General features: G+C 29.9%; 3 protein-coding genes across 7 annotated transcripts; 2 read left to right on the top strand and 1 right to left on the bottom strand.

Moving 5' to 3' along the window:
- The first annotated feature begins 460 nt into the window (after positions 1 to 460).
- On the top strand, positions 461 to 1,564 carry LOC113856197. Of its 2 annotated transcripts, none has more exons than XM_027487918.1 (2): positions 461 to 540; positions 908 to 1,563. In XM_027487918.1, the coding sequence occupies exon 2, from the start codon at positions 929 to 931 to the stop codon at positions 1,313 to 1,315; it is 387 nt and encodes a 128-aa protein (XP_027343719.1). In that variant the 5' UTR covers positions 461 to 540; positions 908 to 928; the 3' UTR covers positions 1,316 to 1,563. The 2 variants fall into 2 exon arrangements, with proteins under 2 accessions (XP_027343719.1, XP_027343720.1); XM_027487919.1 differs by having other exon boundaries at positions 509 to 546; positions 908 to 1,564.
- Positions 1,565 to 8,123: 6,559 nt separating this feature from the next.
- LOC113855847 (phospholipase A1-Igamma3, chloroplastic) lies at positions 8,124 to 9,922 on the top strand. The gene has a single exon (XM_027487476.1). It carries the CDS (start codon positions 8,124 to 8,126, stop codon positions 9,600 to 9,602), a length of 1,479 nt encoding a protein of 492 aa, XP_027343277.1. The 3' UTR covers positions 9,603 to 9,922.
- Positions 9,796 to 12,886, bottom strand: LOC113855468 (probable mediator of RNA polymerase II transcription subunit 19b). Of its 4 annotated transcripts, XM_027487113.1 has the most exons (6): positions 12,726 to 12,886; positions 12,322 to 12,439; positions 11,178 to 11,464; positions 10,463 to 10,675; positions 10,031 to 10,100; positions 9,912 to 9,926 (listed from the first exon to the last, which is right to left on the bottom strand). In XM_027487113.1, the coding sequence occupies exons 2-5, from the start codon at positions 12,350 to 12,352 to the stop codon at positions 10,038 to 10,040; spliced, it is 594 nt and encodes a 197-aa protein (XP_027342914.1). In that variant the 5' UTR covers positions 12,353 to 12,439; positions 12,726 to 12,886; the 3' UTR covers positions 9,912 to 9,926; positions 10,031 to 10,037. The 4 variants fall into 4 exon arrangements, with proteins under 4 accessions (XP_027342915.1, XP_027342913.1, XP_027342912.1 ...); XM_027487114.1 differs by lacking the exon at positions 10,031 to 10,100 and having other exon boundaries at positions 9,796 to 9,926; positions 12,642 to 12,886; XM_027487112.1 differs by lacking the exon at positions 10,031 to 10,100 and having other exon boundaries at positions 9,796 to 9,926; positions 12,322 to 12,455.

The raw sequence follows: 12,886 nt of genomic DNA, 5'->3' as shown, positions 1-12,886 counted from the left end.
TTTCTGTAGTTACTAAAGATTAAAATGTTTTAATTTTAGTGTTGTCAGAATAATAATTTTTATATTTTTAATCAATTGAAGTCACGGTAATAATTCAAGAAAGAATTTTAAAAAAATCCTAGTTAAATATTTACTTCTAAATTTTTTATTGAATGAAAAATTGATTCATAAAAATGACTGTGAAATTTACAAAAATAAGTTAAAAAAGAACTTATGATAATAAACCCCTTCATAACTTTTTTTTAGTTTTTGGTTAACACATTCATACCTTCAAATAAAGTATTCCATTCTATTACATTTGCGTGTTACTTTAAAGAATTTAAATATCCTGAGGCCCAAGAACCCATCATTCCCATTTTTATGTTGACCGTGTCCAGCCCATTTAATTTGTTTTGGGCCTAAAAATTGGACATGGCTGAATGGTAATGCGGTAGGGTTCACAGAGAGGCATGGATACTGTTATTTCTGGTTCTTCCTTATTTATTATTGATTTCATTTTTCTGGTGAATCACTCAAGAGAGCTTCATAATTCCGCTAAGCGTAAGTGTGAATCCTGTTTTATGCATTTCTAGTATTCAGTTTACACACTTCCATTTTTGTCACTCTTAAACTATATACGATGCGAATTGTTCTGTTTTTCGCACAATCCATAGCGATATTCTTCGTCTTGATTTGTTAAAACCTATTAGGTTCTATTTGCTTTGTATGGGAGCATGATTATTATTATTTTTTTATAATTAAATTCAGTTTTCTCTTTATTTGGATGGTACCTTTTTATAACGATACTGTGGCTAAATGTGAAAAAAAAAAATGAAGCATGTAACAGTGCTTCATTTGAAAAAAAAAAGAATGCCCGAGAGGTGTTTGTGAATTTGCCTGATTGATGAGTAATTGTTCTCATGTGTAGAGAGAAAGAGGTTGTTGTGTTATGGCGGGAAAAGGTGTTAGTTCTGTGGCAAAGGCAGTGGCAGAATATCAATATCCTTGGCGTGAGAAATTGGTGAAATATAAGGATGAACTTGCCAAGGGTGTGTGGGGATACTGGGAGCTTGGCGCATGGAAGCCACTCAGCATCAGTGCTCGGCGTCGAGCTAGGCTTCGCAAGGAAGTGCTTCTTGCTGGGGAAGATTGGGCATATGATCCTGAAAGGAAGGAGATGAAGACCAGGAGGAAGGGACACAAATGTGATAGGATTGCCGCTGAGAAACGGGAGAACACGGCAAGGTTGATGGAGAAGATGCCTGAGATGTTGCTGGATTACAAAAAGAGAAGGTGGCAGAAGAAGATGAAGGAAGAGGACAAGGCAAAGTTTTAATTTTGGAATGGTTTGTCTGCCTTTACAATTGGATTATTTACTTGTGCAATGTTAGTGAATGATTAAGTTTTATTATGCGTTTTAATCCATGATATTAATAACCCCTTTCAATAGCCTTGTGATTATCAGTGGGAAAGGGCTTACTCCTAAGGAAATTACTCTTATGGAGTTATTGTTCATGGATCTGTTTGGTTGAGTGCTAGGTACTTGTGATTGTTTATTGGCAATTGTTGCATGAATTAATCTTAAGCACTACCATTTCAATTAAATCACAATTATTTTCTTATAAGGTTCAAGTGGACATGTAATTTTTCATGTTTCAAGCTAAAGATTTTGTTGTGACGGGGCATGTTGAAGAGCTACTCATTGGCTTGAGAAGATGCAATTACCATTTTTTGTTGCTTCTCTATCTCGATTCCTTCTTCAGTTGTTGTTTCCATCTTAGATGATTCTCAATAGTTTGGAACTTTGTTGGGGTAAGAAACTAGGCAGTGTTTAACTCTATTAGCTTCTCATGTGACGTTAGACAGCATCGTCCTTTTCACAAATCAGAGTCAAGAACTCAAGGTTATTCGAATTAAAATCAATGGCAATTGTATTGAAGTCATTGATCGTTTAATGCGGAACATGATGGACGCACGCTGTGTTGTGTCCTGTACGTGAGTCCATACAAATGCTATTTTAAAACATTCACTGTGACTTCGTCAAATATTTGGGTTAGAGAAGTTTTCTCTGGGAATATCGTGTGCTAGTAGAAATGAGACTCAGTTAGATTTGGTAGTGTTATAATATCTATCTTATTATTCGAGCATATACTCACGGGAGTGGTAACCTCAAGATTCGAACTCAAATCCATTTCCTATATTTCAATTAACTTAGGTAGTCTCTCATTTATGTATTTATTTGACAAGTTAATAAAACATGGATATGATTACAGTATTAATATAATGATATAAATTCAATAAAAAATGATTAAAAGTGAAATGTGTAAATTAATTAAAGAAAATATTGAAAACATAATTTAATTCTTAACTATAAAATACTTCAAACTAACTTGTTTAACTTAAAAATAGATTGGAATAGAATTTGACCAAATTGTATTAATTGGACCGAAACTAATTTTTTTCCGAACCATTAAAATTAAAACCATGCAAAATATCTGACTCTAAATTAAAAATCAAGTTTAAGTTATCAACTGACTTCAAACTATTTTAGGTAAATTATAACCTTATGAATATGCTAACAAGAAAACGAGGGAGAAAATCCAGCTACTCGATATTTTTCATTACTTGCTTTGTTTGATGAAAAACTCATATATATCAAGAAAGGTAGCAAATGATGAGAACGTGGTTGCCTTAACTTATTAATTTGTTCTGTTGTTCTATAAACATATTGGAATGAAATGCTTTATAAAGAGTGCTTCATACACTGCCCTCCATTTACTATCCCCTTTTACCCGTGCAGGTTGACTTTGACAAAGGATGTGAAAGTTCATACTCACACACTCGTCTCTATTGTGGAAGACTTTGGGCATACTTTAGAGTTTCGTAGAAGGTGGAGAAATGAGATGTTTTCTGTGATCCTTCCAAAAAAATTTCTTTATTCATTTTACCTTGTGTTTGTATTAGTAATTCTACTTGGAATATCAAAAAATATTTTTAAAATTCAATTAAATAATTTTTATATCAAATAAAAAATTTAAATAACATATCAAGAAAGATATATATATTTTTATATTTATCATTTATAAATTTTTTAGTTAAAAAAGTTAAAACACTTATAATAACATATCAGCATATATATATATATAATGCTACTTATTTGAATTTTTAATCTATGCTTAAACTTTATTCTACAACTATATATTAAATTTTTGTATTATTATACTACTTACGCGAAATTATATAAAATTAATATAAAAATATATTCAGTAATTATCTAATATAATTTAATTATTATATAGTTGATATGAGATTAATATTTTTAAAAAAATTATTTATATATGACATACATACAAAATATTTCACATACAAATATTTTTTTATAAAATCATATTGATATTTAAATCATAAACTGAATGATAAATAATAAATGTATTCTAAATATTTTATAAATTTTACAATCATATACTATTATCGTGAGTTTATTATTTATTGATAATATTTAAATTTTATTTTTTATATTTTAATTTAAAATAATATTTTTTTATACAACATGTGTGTTGTAAACACAATTATAATCTATTAAAATCTAAATAATATTATTTTACCATTTATTTATATTTAAATAAGTTTTTGAAAAAATATAAAATATAAAAAATATTATATATTTTTATTATAATTTATCTGTTAAATAATTTTTTCGATATGCATGTATATTTTTTTATTAAAAAATTTTATTATGACTGTTTATCTTTTATTTAAATTCTTTTTTCAAAAATTTATATACATTATAAATATTTAATTTATTAAAATAATTTTAAAAATTTTGTATTTTTAACAAAATATTTTCATGTAGTACATAAGTTAAAAATACTAGTATTAATGTATATATAATTATATTATATTATATTATTTTAATTAAATCTATTATTTTTCTTACAATTTCATATTTAAAAGTTAAAAAAAATGTGTTATGTATCTACTTAGTACTTGAGTTTGTCTGTCCTAACATTATTCTTATTCTCAATGTCTGCTTTACTTAAACCTATTACAACAATTATAAATTATTAAGTGATTCATATGAGAGGCCACCTATTGTATAAATCTATCTTGTCATCGCCTAATTCAGTATTATTGTCATTTAATCGAATTTCACATAATATAGAGTTATTGTTGACAAATAACTTATATGTTTAACTTTACTTATAGTTTCTAAAAATTTTAGTTTAGAAAATTATTATATTAAAATATATTTAACACTTATAATTTTTAAATATTTATTTTTTATTTATATTTGTACTTTATTCAGTAATTACGTAATAAATTTTTATATTATTATATTACTATAAAATTATATAAGTATATTTTTTTTCATAAATATTTTACATAGATAATAAGCATGGGTATAGATATACAAATATTCAAAAGATAAGGATTAATATTACTATCCGAGAGTATAAAACTAATACATATATTTTTTTAAAATACAGATACTAGGATGTCTTCAATACCTTATCCATTAACATTCCTAATAACGAGTGGTTCTTACATTCTGCCCTCCATTTACTATCTCCTTTTACCCGTGCGTGGCATCGCTTTAGATAACTTTGACTATCTTTGACCAAAACACAAAAAAGATAAAACAAAAAAAAGAAGATAACTTTGACATTGACAAAGGATGTGAAAGTTCATACTCACAGACTAGTCTCTATTATGGAAGACTTTGGACATACTTTAGAGTTTCCTAGAAGGTGGAGAAATGAGAGGCTTTCTATGATCCTTTAAAAATTTAATTAAATAAATTTTATATTAAATAAAAAAATTCAAATAACATATCGAGAGATATATTTATTTTTTATAACTTTTTAATAATTTACTCTCATTTAAATTATTTTACACTTATTAATTTTATATTTTTAAAAAATGTTAGTAAGTTAATAAAGCTAAAACATTTATAAAAAGTATTCAATTTTAACACACTATCTCACATCAAAGCTAAATATCTGTGGGCAACTCAAAAAAATTAGATAAATTCTGATAGTATGTTGATAAAATCAGACTTAAATTAATCTTAAAAGTTAGTTCATAAAAAACAATTATACAAAAGCTTTGTAAAGGGTATTCTAAATCTAATTATAATTTTAATCGAGATAGATATTTTAACAAAAACAAAATTAATTTTTTTAATTCAAATACAACCTTTACCTAACATGCAAACATCATTATTTTGATGCTAAATCAAATGTGAACATAGCTTGAGTACGAAGACTGATCAAAGCTGGGTATTGGATCTCGACTTGGACACCTTAGTTCTTCAATGACTTGACTTTTACGCATGCCAGGTGGCTGCAAATTAATTTGACCTTAAAGTCGCATTTTTGTTGCAGTCGAGAAGTACTAGTGTTTGTATACCGTACTAATGAACCTCATACATTTTTTTATATTTTGAAATTTGAATTTTTATATTTTAAAAAAGGATATATTTAAAAGATAAATACACCCCAACCAAATTAATGGTCTAATGTGAATTTACCCAAATTAAATAATCATTAAAGATATTATTTTATTAAGTTTAACACATAATATTATTTTATGGTTTCATGATAATAGATTAACTTATGAGCCTTCCTAAGTGAAGGACTAAAGTAATGCTATATTTTTTTAACCTTGAGACAATTGGAAATTATAATGCCGATTTTGTCAAGTCTAAATGTGTTTGTTGTAGTGTGAAAGAGGTTTAAAATAGTGAACAAGTTGAACTAAAAACTTTTGAACAAGTTCAGTCAGAAGGTACAATATAGTAGAATGACGTAGAGGATTGCTGATGTTACTATATATATATATATAATGGGTGTAAAAATGTATAAGAACTTTTTGTATATAAAATAAAGAATTATACATTTAACTACTTACTGATTATTTGAATTTCAAAGTAGGTTTTTTTTATCAGTTAAGTTTTTATCTTGCTTTCAATTTCACATTAGTCGCTTTTGCGAGCTTCGTTATACAGATAATGACATTAACACAATTGATTTTCGTCAAAATATCGTTATTTTGATTAACATTTGTATTCTTTTTTCATCCCTTTTGCTTTTTAGTTTATCACAAATGGAGGCAAGCGATGTGACCTGACCCCCACTATTTTAGTGGTGGAAAAGAGAACAATTTGTGATTATGTTCTCAGTGTTTCTAATGAAAAGTGTATACAATATTTAGATAAGTTATGGTTCACGTTACAGTAAAGGACAAATAGATCTTACTTTTAATATTAAATTAATTATATAAGCATTGGTATTCCAATTTTATTATTTAAATATTAAATAATTGACACTATGTTATATAATTTATATTTTTATTATTTATTCTCATTTTTTTATACATAAGTATTTTGAATAAATTAAAAGAGAAAATAAAAATTGTCCCTGTGTCTTTAGCAGTTAGCACCACTCACTCACTTTCAACCCTATATACGCTAGTTTTATTTTATTAATGCTAAATTATTTGACTCTGGAAGAGCATGTGATCGAATTCGATTCAGAATTGTTTATTTAACGTGTTGAAAGTCAGATCAGATCATATACTTAGCAATACAATATGAAAAAAATGCTGATTGCTCAACATATCGAAAGTTCCTTGTAATGAAAAGTGTTGCTCTCACATCCTTTAATATTTATAATATTCTTACGTTCATCCCTTTGTGTGTGTGTATATATATATATATATATATATATATAAAGAAAATGAAAGTCAATGAAAAATCTTTTGTTTAAACAAAAAGTTGAATTTAGATATAGAAATTTTAAATTATTAGATTGCATGTATTTGAGTAATAAGAAAAATCATTTTTAAAATACTTTAGAATTTTAGTTAAAGATTTTTTTAATGTTAAATACAATGAATTTTAAATGATTTATCATTAGAGAGAATTTAAAGTATCTTTTATTATATTTAGCTTTTAATAATTATTATTTGTAATTTTTTCATAGTTAATTCATATTTTAATTATCCCTCATTTTTAATGTCAGATTTTTAGAAATTCTAAAATTTTCCATTCAACACATGATTGTAAAGGTAATATAAAAATTTGAAAAAGCGTAAAATATCATATTGGAAAAGTAAATAAATTACTATCATCATGCATTGTCACCTTTTTTTAAGAAAAAAATATTTATTAGTTACTCATTTAGATAAAAACGGTAAAATAAATATTTCTACAGGATGCGTTTTTATAAACTGCTTACTTAAGTTTTTATTTAATAAAATTCTTATTTATAATGCCTTATACAATAAATTTAGCAATATAAGTTAATGTAATAAGTCGAAAATAATTTATTTTGATGTTATATTAAATAGTTTATTAAAAACTCAAATTAGTATTTTTATTTTTCAAAAATTTATTATTTTAATTTTGTTTATGCTTATTTTAATTTTTGAATTTATAAAAATATTTTAAAAATATATATTTATTAAAAACATCAATTCTGTTACATAATATAATATTTTTAGTTTTTTGTGTTTTAACGTCGAGCAAAAGTGTGTTTAGCTAAATGCAGAAAAATAAAAACTTTTATATTGAAAGAGAATTTTACATGGAGTTTTATTATATATAAACGTACTCCTAACATAAAAATTTCTAAACATAAAATCATTTAACTTCAAATTAAATTTTTATTAAAAAATTATAAATCATGATTATGAAAAATTATTTTTGTAATTTGAATAATTTACCAAAAATAAAATAGAATAAAATTATAAAAAAATTTGTAACAATCAATGCGATTGTTTAATCAGAGTACGACTAAGCAACTAACTTAGAAAAAGAAACAAATAAAAAAGTAAAACCCAAAGATATATACTCCATTAATTTAACAAGTCAGCCTTATAATTTGGTTTTGTCCACAAGCCCGCGTTAAATGTTCTTTCACTACCTAACCTCTTCTATATATAAATAAGCATTGTATAGTGCTCCCAATCTTCACTTCTAAACCACCAAAACTCTTCTTTCTCCATTGTCTCCAAATATCCAAGCTCTTATTCTTGTTCATCTACTTGGGAATTTGAATTTGGAGCACCTTCATCATCACATCTACCTCATGACACTTTCCTTAGTGACCCACAACCACCTTCTGGCCCATAACAAATCAGGCATGAACCGGTTCGACATGGTTCAAACCCAACAGCATGTGGTTCTTGATCACCCAAAAACCAACACCCCCAATAGAGTCACACGTTTGGCTGAATCCCTCTCACACGTGCTTCATCTTCACATTGACCCCCCTTCACGTACCAATAAAGAAAACTTCACCTTGAACTTGCTAAGTGATCACGAAAAGAACCACTCAACTCCACCCATGTCTCCAAGAGAAAACATCTCAAAAAATTGGCGTGAAATTCAAGGGTGTTTCGATTGGGAAGACATGCTAGACCCTCTTCACCCGTGGTTGCGTAGAGAAATTGTCAAGTACGGAGAATTTGCACAAGCAACCTACGATGCATTTGACTATGATTCTTTCTCTGAATATTGTGGGAGTTGTCGTTACAACCGTAACAAAATATTTGAAAAATTAGGCCTTAGTAGAAATGGTTACACCGTGACTAGGTACATATATGCCATGTCACACATAGAACTACCACGTTGGCTCGAGAGGTCACATGTTGCTGACACGTGGAGCAAAGATTCGAATTGGATGGCCTTTGTAGCCGTTAGTGACAATGAAGAGACACGTAGGATTGGAAGGAGGGACATCGTGGTGGCGTGGCGTGGCACCGTGGCACCATGTGAGTGGTACGAGGATTTTCAAAGGAAGTTGGATCCAATTGGCCACGGTGATGCCAAAGTTGAACATGGGTTTCTTAGCATTTATAGTTCTAAGAGTGAGAACACAAGGTACAACAAATCAAGTGCTTCGGATCAAGTCATGAAGGAAGTGACAAAACTGGTGAAGTTTTATGAGGAAAAAGGTGAGGAAGTTAGTCTTACAATCACGGGACATAGCCTAGGAGGTGCTTTAGCATTGCTCAATGCTTATGAAGCAGCACATACAATTCCAAACCTTCCAATAAGTGTCATTTCTTTTGGGGCACCAAGAGTTGGAAACATTGCCTTCAAAGATGAGTTACATCAAATGGGGGTGAAAACTTTGCGTGTTGTGGCAAAACAAGATTGGGTGCCAAAAATGCCAGGGCTTTTGTTCAATGAGAGCTTTAAAGTGTTTGATGAACTCACGGGGTTGGAATGGGTTTACACTCACGTTGGTGCTGAGTTAAAGCTTGATGTTCATTCATCTCCTTATCTTAAAGGTGGAATGAACTTGCCCGGGTTTCATAGCTTGGAGACGTACCTTCATCTTATAGATGGGCACTTGAGCTCTAAGACACCCTTTAGGCCAGAAGCTAGGAGGGATGTTGCACTAGTTAACAAGTCATGTGATATGCTAGTTGATGAGCTTAGAATCCCACGTTGTTGGTACCAATTGGCCAACAAAGGATTGGTTTGTAATGATCACGGAAGATGGGTTAAGCCCAAAAGAGACCCTGATGATGTACCTTCACATACTACCGACTTATGTAATGATGGTCTTGCACTTGGAATGCAAACATATAAGATGAGTTTGGTCTCCCCATAAAGACAAGATGTAAATCAAAGTTTCTATTAGGAATATTTTCAAACCCAAATTTTAAGGGTTATAGAACAGACTAATAGTATGATGTAATTAGACCTCTACATATGTAGTGCTAAAATTTTGGAGTAATGGTAATCAAGAGATTAAGATTTAAGGGTAGAATAGAACAACAAAATTTTCAATGTGACAAAACAGAGTTTACTGAGAAAGTCTAAATTGATCACATATTTTGAGGTTAAAAAAATGAACATTTAATTCCTCCTCTCATTGTCTAGTATTTATTCGCTTGCTAACAGATGGATCATTGCTTGTCCCTGCTCTCCTTTTCTGGAAAAAAAATAAAAAATAAAAAATGAGTGTTAGTGCAATTTAAGTTGCATGTGAATAGCATTTATTATTTCAAGACATGAGAGTGCAGAACAGAATCGTACAAATAACTCATGGATCTTCTAATGTTAAATTATCATCATTTAAATAGCATTTTTTTGGCTGCCAAGACATCTGCTGAAATTTAAGAAACCTTACCTTGCTAGGTGATATCTCATTCATACACTTTCTCCAAGGGCATTTCACAATTTAAAATGGGAAACTCAATAATATATTAATATTTTAGTTAAATCAAAATCATGTTTTAATTTAATATGGTTAATGTTACTAACTATTTTCAATTCCTCATTCAAATGGAAACCACGCAATATACTGGTTATGGCATGAAAACAAACAAGGTCCATAAAATTATAAAATTCCCTAACTACTCTAGTATATGGTGTTTTACAGGGGCAACAAAATGTAAATAATGAAGTTATTTAATTTATTGTTCGACACAAATTGCATAACACTAGAAAGAAGAACTAAGAGCAAACCTTGTTTCGTTGGTTCTTCAACTGCAATGGATGAGAATCAGGGGGTCTAATTCTGTTATTTTCTACACAACTTCCATCATTTACTCGATTTAGTCTGTGCTTACTATACTTTTTACCCTTTCTATCAATATCTTTGACCTTTCTATTCTTCCTCTCATGATCTCTAGATTGTTTCTCAGACTTGGGCACTGCAGTTAGTAGCACCTTCTGGGCCTGTGTATAATAAATCAGCATGACACATCTTTTTAATATAGCTTAATTACTCAGTTTTCTTTAATTCGAAGGAACAAGTATATTGGGTCAACAAGTTAACTGCATCAGAAAGGAGTTAAAGTATATTCTATTTCTAGGAGACAAAAGGGGGATACACGGCAAAGGATTTGAAAGAAAGTTAGTTATGGGCAAGATGCTAGAGGCCCATGATGGGGTTTGGAAAAGGGAAATTGGGTTATAAGGAGACAGAAGGGGGAGAGTGAGGCAGGGGAGAAAGCTTATGAGTAATTCAGCCTCTGGCTTGGACCACGAAACTGTGGTTCCTTGAGTTTTTTTTTTTACTTTAGCATAAATGATACTTGTATATCTAATTCTACCCTATAGTGAAATTAACCCTGAGCCTATATATCATTTTTTTTAAGTGATTGTTTACCAGTCTTCATTTCTTTTCATTGTTGTCCTTAACATATGCAGCCAAACAAAAAATAAATAAAAATCTTACAGAGGAAAGGTGGATTGGATCCATTTCCCTCATATGGAAAGCTTCACTTAGTACATCCAAGTCAAAAGGACATAAGCAAGCTTTTTTCTCACTCATATAGGTGTTCTTACAGAGCTGATCCAGTTCCATTCCTTCTCCCTTCCTGATTTTTGTGTCACCCACAACATTGTGAAGATAATGAGTCTCAGAAATTGACAACGGAAGTGACTTCTTGCAGAAGAATTCATAGTATGGCCAAAGCCTGTATTGATTTATGAGATCACGAGTACCCCCAAGTTCTCTATTGCCTGATTCCAAGAAATAACCTTACTAAACAAAATATTCAGCAAGAAATATGAATTCCAAGCATGACTACAAGTTGTCACAAGAGAAAGAAAGAAAAAGCTGAAGGCAATCTAAATCAAATTTCTGACAAATTAATCAACAGCACCTAATAACAGGGAATATAACATGTGACAATTTAGAAAGTATATCTGATCAAAGAAATCAAACTGAGCATCCCCAGAGGTCCAATACTCTCAAAGGCATTGAGAGAGGAAAAGCTTTTCACATTCATAAAAGGAGATACAGGCACTAGTTTATCAAATAAGCCACTCAGTATAAATATTAAATTAACATACATGATAGAGCCCAAACACTAATTTATCAAGTCATCAGTGACCTACCGAATGTGAAACGACAGGTAGGGAATTCACACTTTTAAATGTTAGAGCAAACCCTCAACAGAATTTTATAAATGATCATCTCATGATCATAAGGTCCATTAAGCTCTATTTGCTTTATCACTGACTTTAAACCTCACGAAATTCTCTGAACGTGAGGCTCTAATAAACAGTGAACCAAGAAATCTCGAAGTTCCGCAATAAACATTTCTGGGTACAGAAAGCTCTGCTACCTACTAATAACTTGTTTACAATCCATTGAATTAATGGGAATTGTAAAATATGTCTAGCTTGCATTCTATATTGTGTATTCTCCACGTTAAACCATATGTTTTCGGTGTTCCTGTTCAACTATTCTAACAAAGTAATCACAAGAACAAGAGGAAAAGTCCATTTCTGAGAACAAAGAATTATCTGGCACATTTGCAATAACAATAAAAATAGCAAAGCAATCGATCAATAGGTATATGTCAAGTTCATACCCCTCCCAAATTTTTTGCCTTCAAGATCCATCTTTCAGATGACATCACAAAATACACCTCAAATCCATCTACCAATCATAGTTCACAAATACATTCACCACCCGCTGGAAGTAACTGCCTGAAAATTTGGACAACTGAGGAAGTTATCATTTCCAACACATGCGTGATATATATCTTGGAATATGTACAAACATGCATCAAATTAACTCAGACAACGAATTGAACCCATCTGAGAAAATTGTCTTCCCTTCAAAAAATAAAACCCACCCCAATACCTAATACCGAAATGCATGGTTATCTAATAAAGTTTAAAACTTTACAAGTTTAAAATCAAGATCAACAGAAGCAAATCCCATCAAACACCCTTGGCCAAACAGAGCCCTGAAAATGAATAAGAGAAATACCTAAGAACAAGCAGAGCTAGGGATTAAAATGGCGAAGGTTACTGTTGCAAATTTTGAACCAAAACAAGATTTTTATCTGGGAACACGATTCCCACTTTTTGGTTTTGTAGCTTGGTAATTATAAAAGGGTAAAAAGACAACCTTGGAATGGGAAACGAGAA

Source organism: Abrus precatorius, unplaced genomic scaffold (assembly GCF_003935025.1).
Source record: "Abrus precatorius isolate BTA unplaced genomic scaffold, Abrus_2018 Scaffold11, whole genome shotgun sequence".
Taxonomy (NCBI): Eukaryota; Viridiplantae; Streptophyta; class Magnoliopsida; order Fabales; family Fabaceae; genus Abrus; species Abrus precatorius.
This window is presented reverse-complemented; position numbering and strand designations above follow the sequence as displayed.

Coding starts and splice junctions, on each gene's coding strand:
- LOC113855468 (XM_027487114.1), bottom strand. CDS start 12,352: ATGGATCTTGAAGGCAAAAAATTTGGGAGGG. Junction 11,465..12,321: donor AGGCAAAAAATTTGGGAGGG/GTATGAACTTGA, acceptor TCTTGGAATCAG/GCAATAGAGAACTTGGGGGT. Junction 10,676..11,177: donor ATCCAATCCACCTTTCCTCT/GTAAGATTTTTA, acceptor TATTATACACAG/GCCCAGAAGGTGCTACTAAC.
- LOC113856197 (XM_027487919.1), top strand. CDS start 929: ATGGCGGGAAAAGGTGTTAGTTCTGTGGCAAAGGCAGTGGCAGAATAT.
- LOC113855847 (XM_027487476.1), top strand. CDS start 8,124: ATGAACCGGTTCGACATGGTTCAAACCCAACAGCATGTGGTTCTTGAT.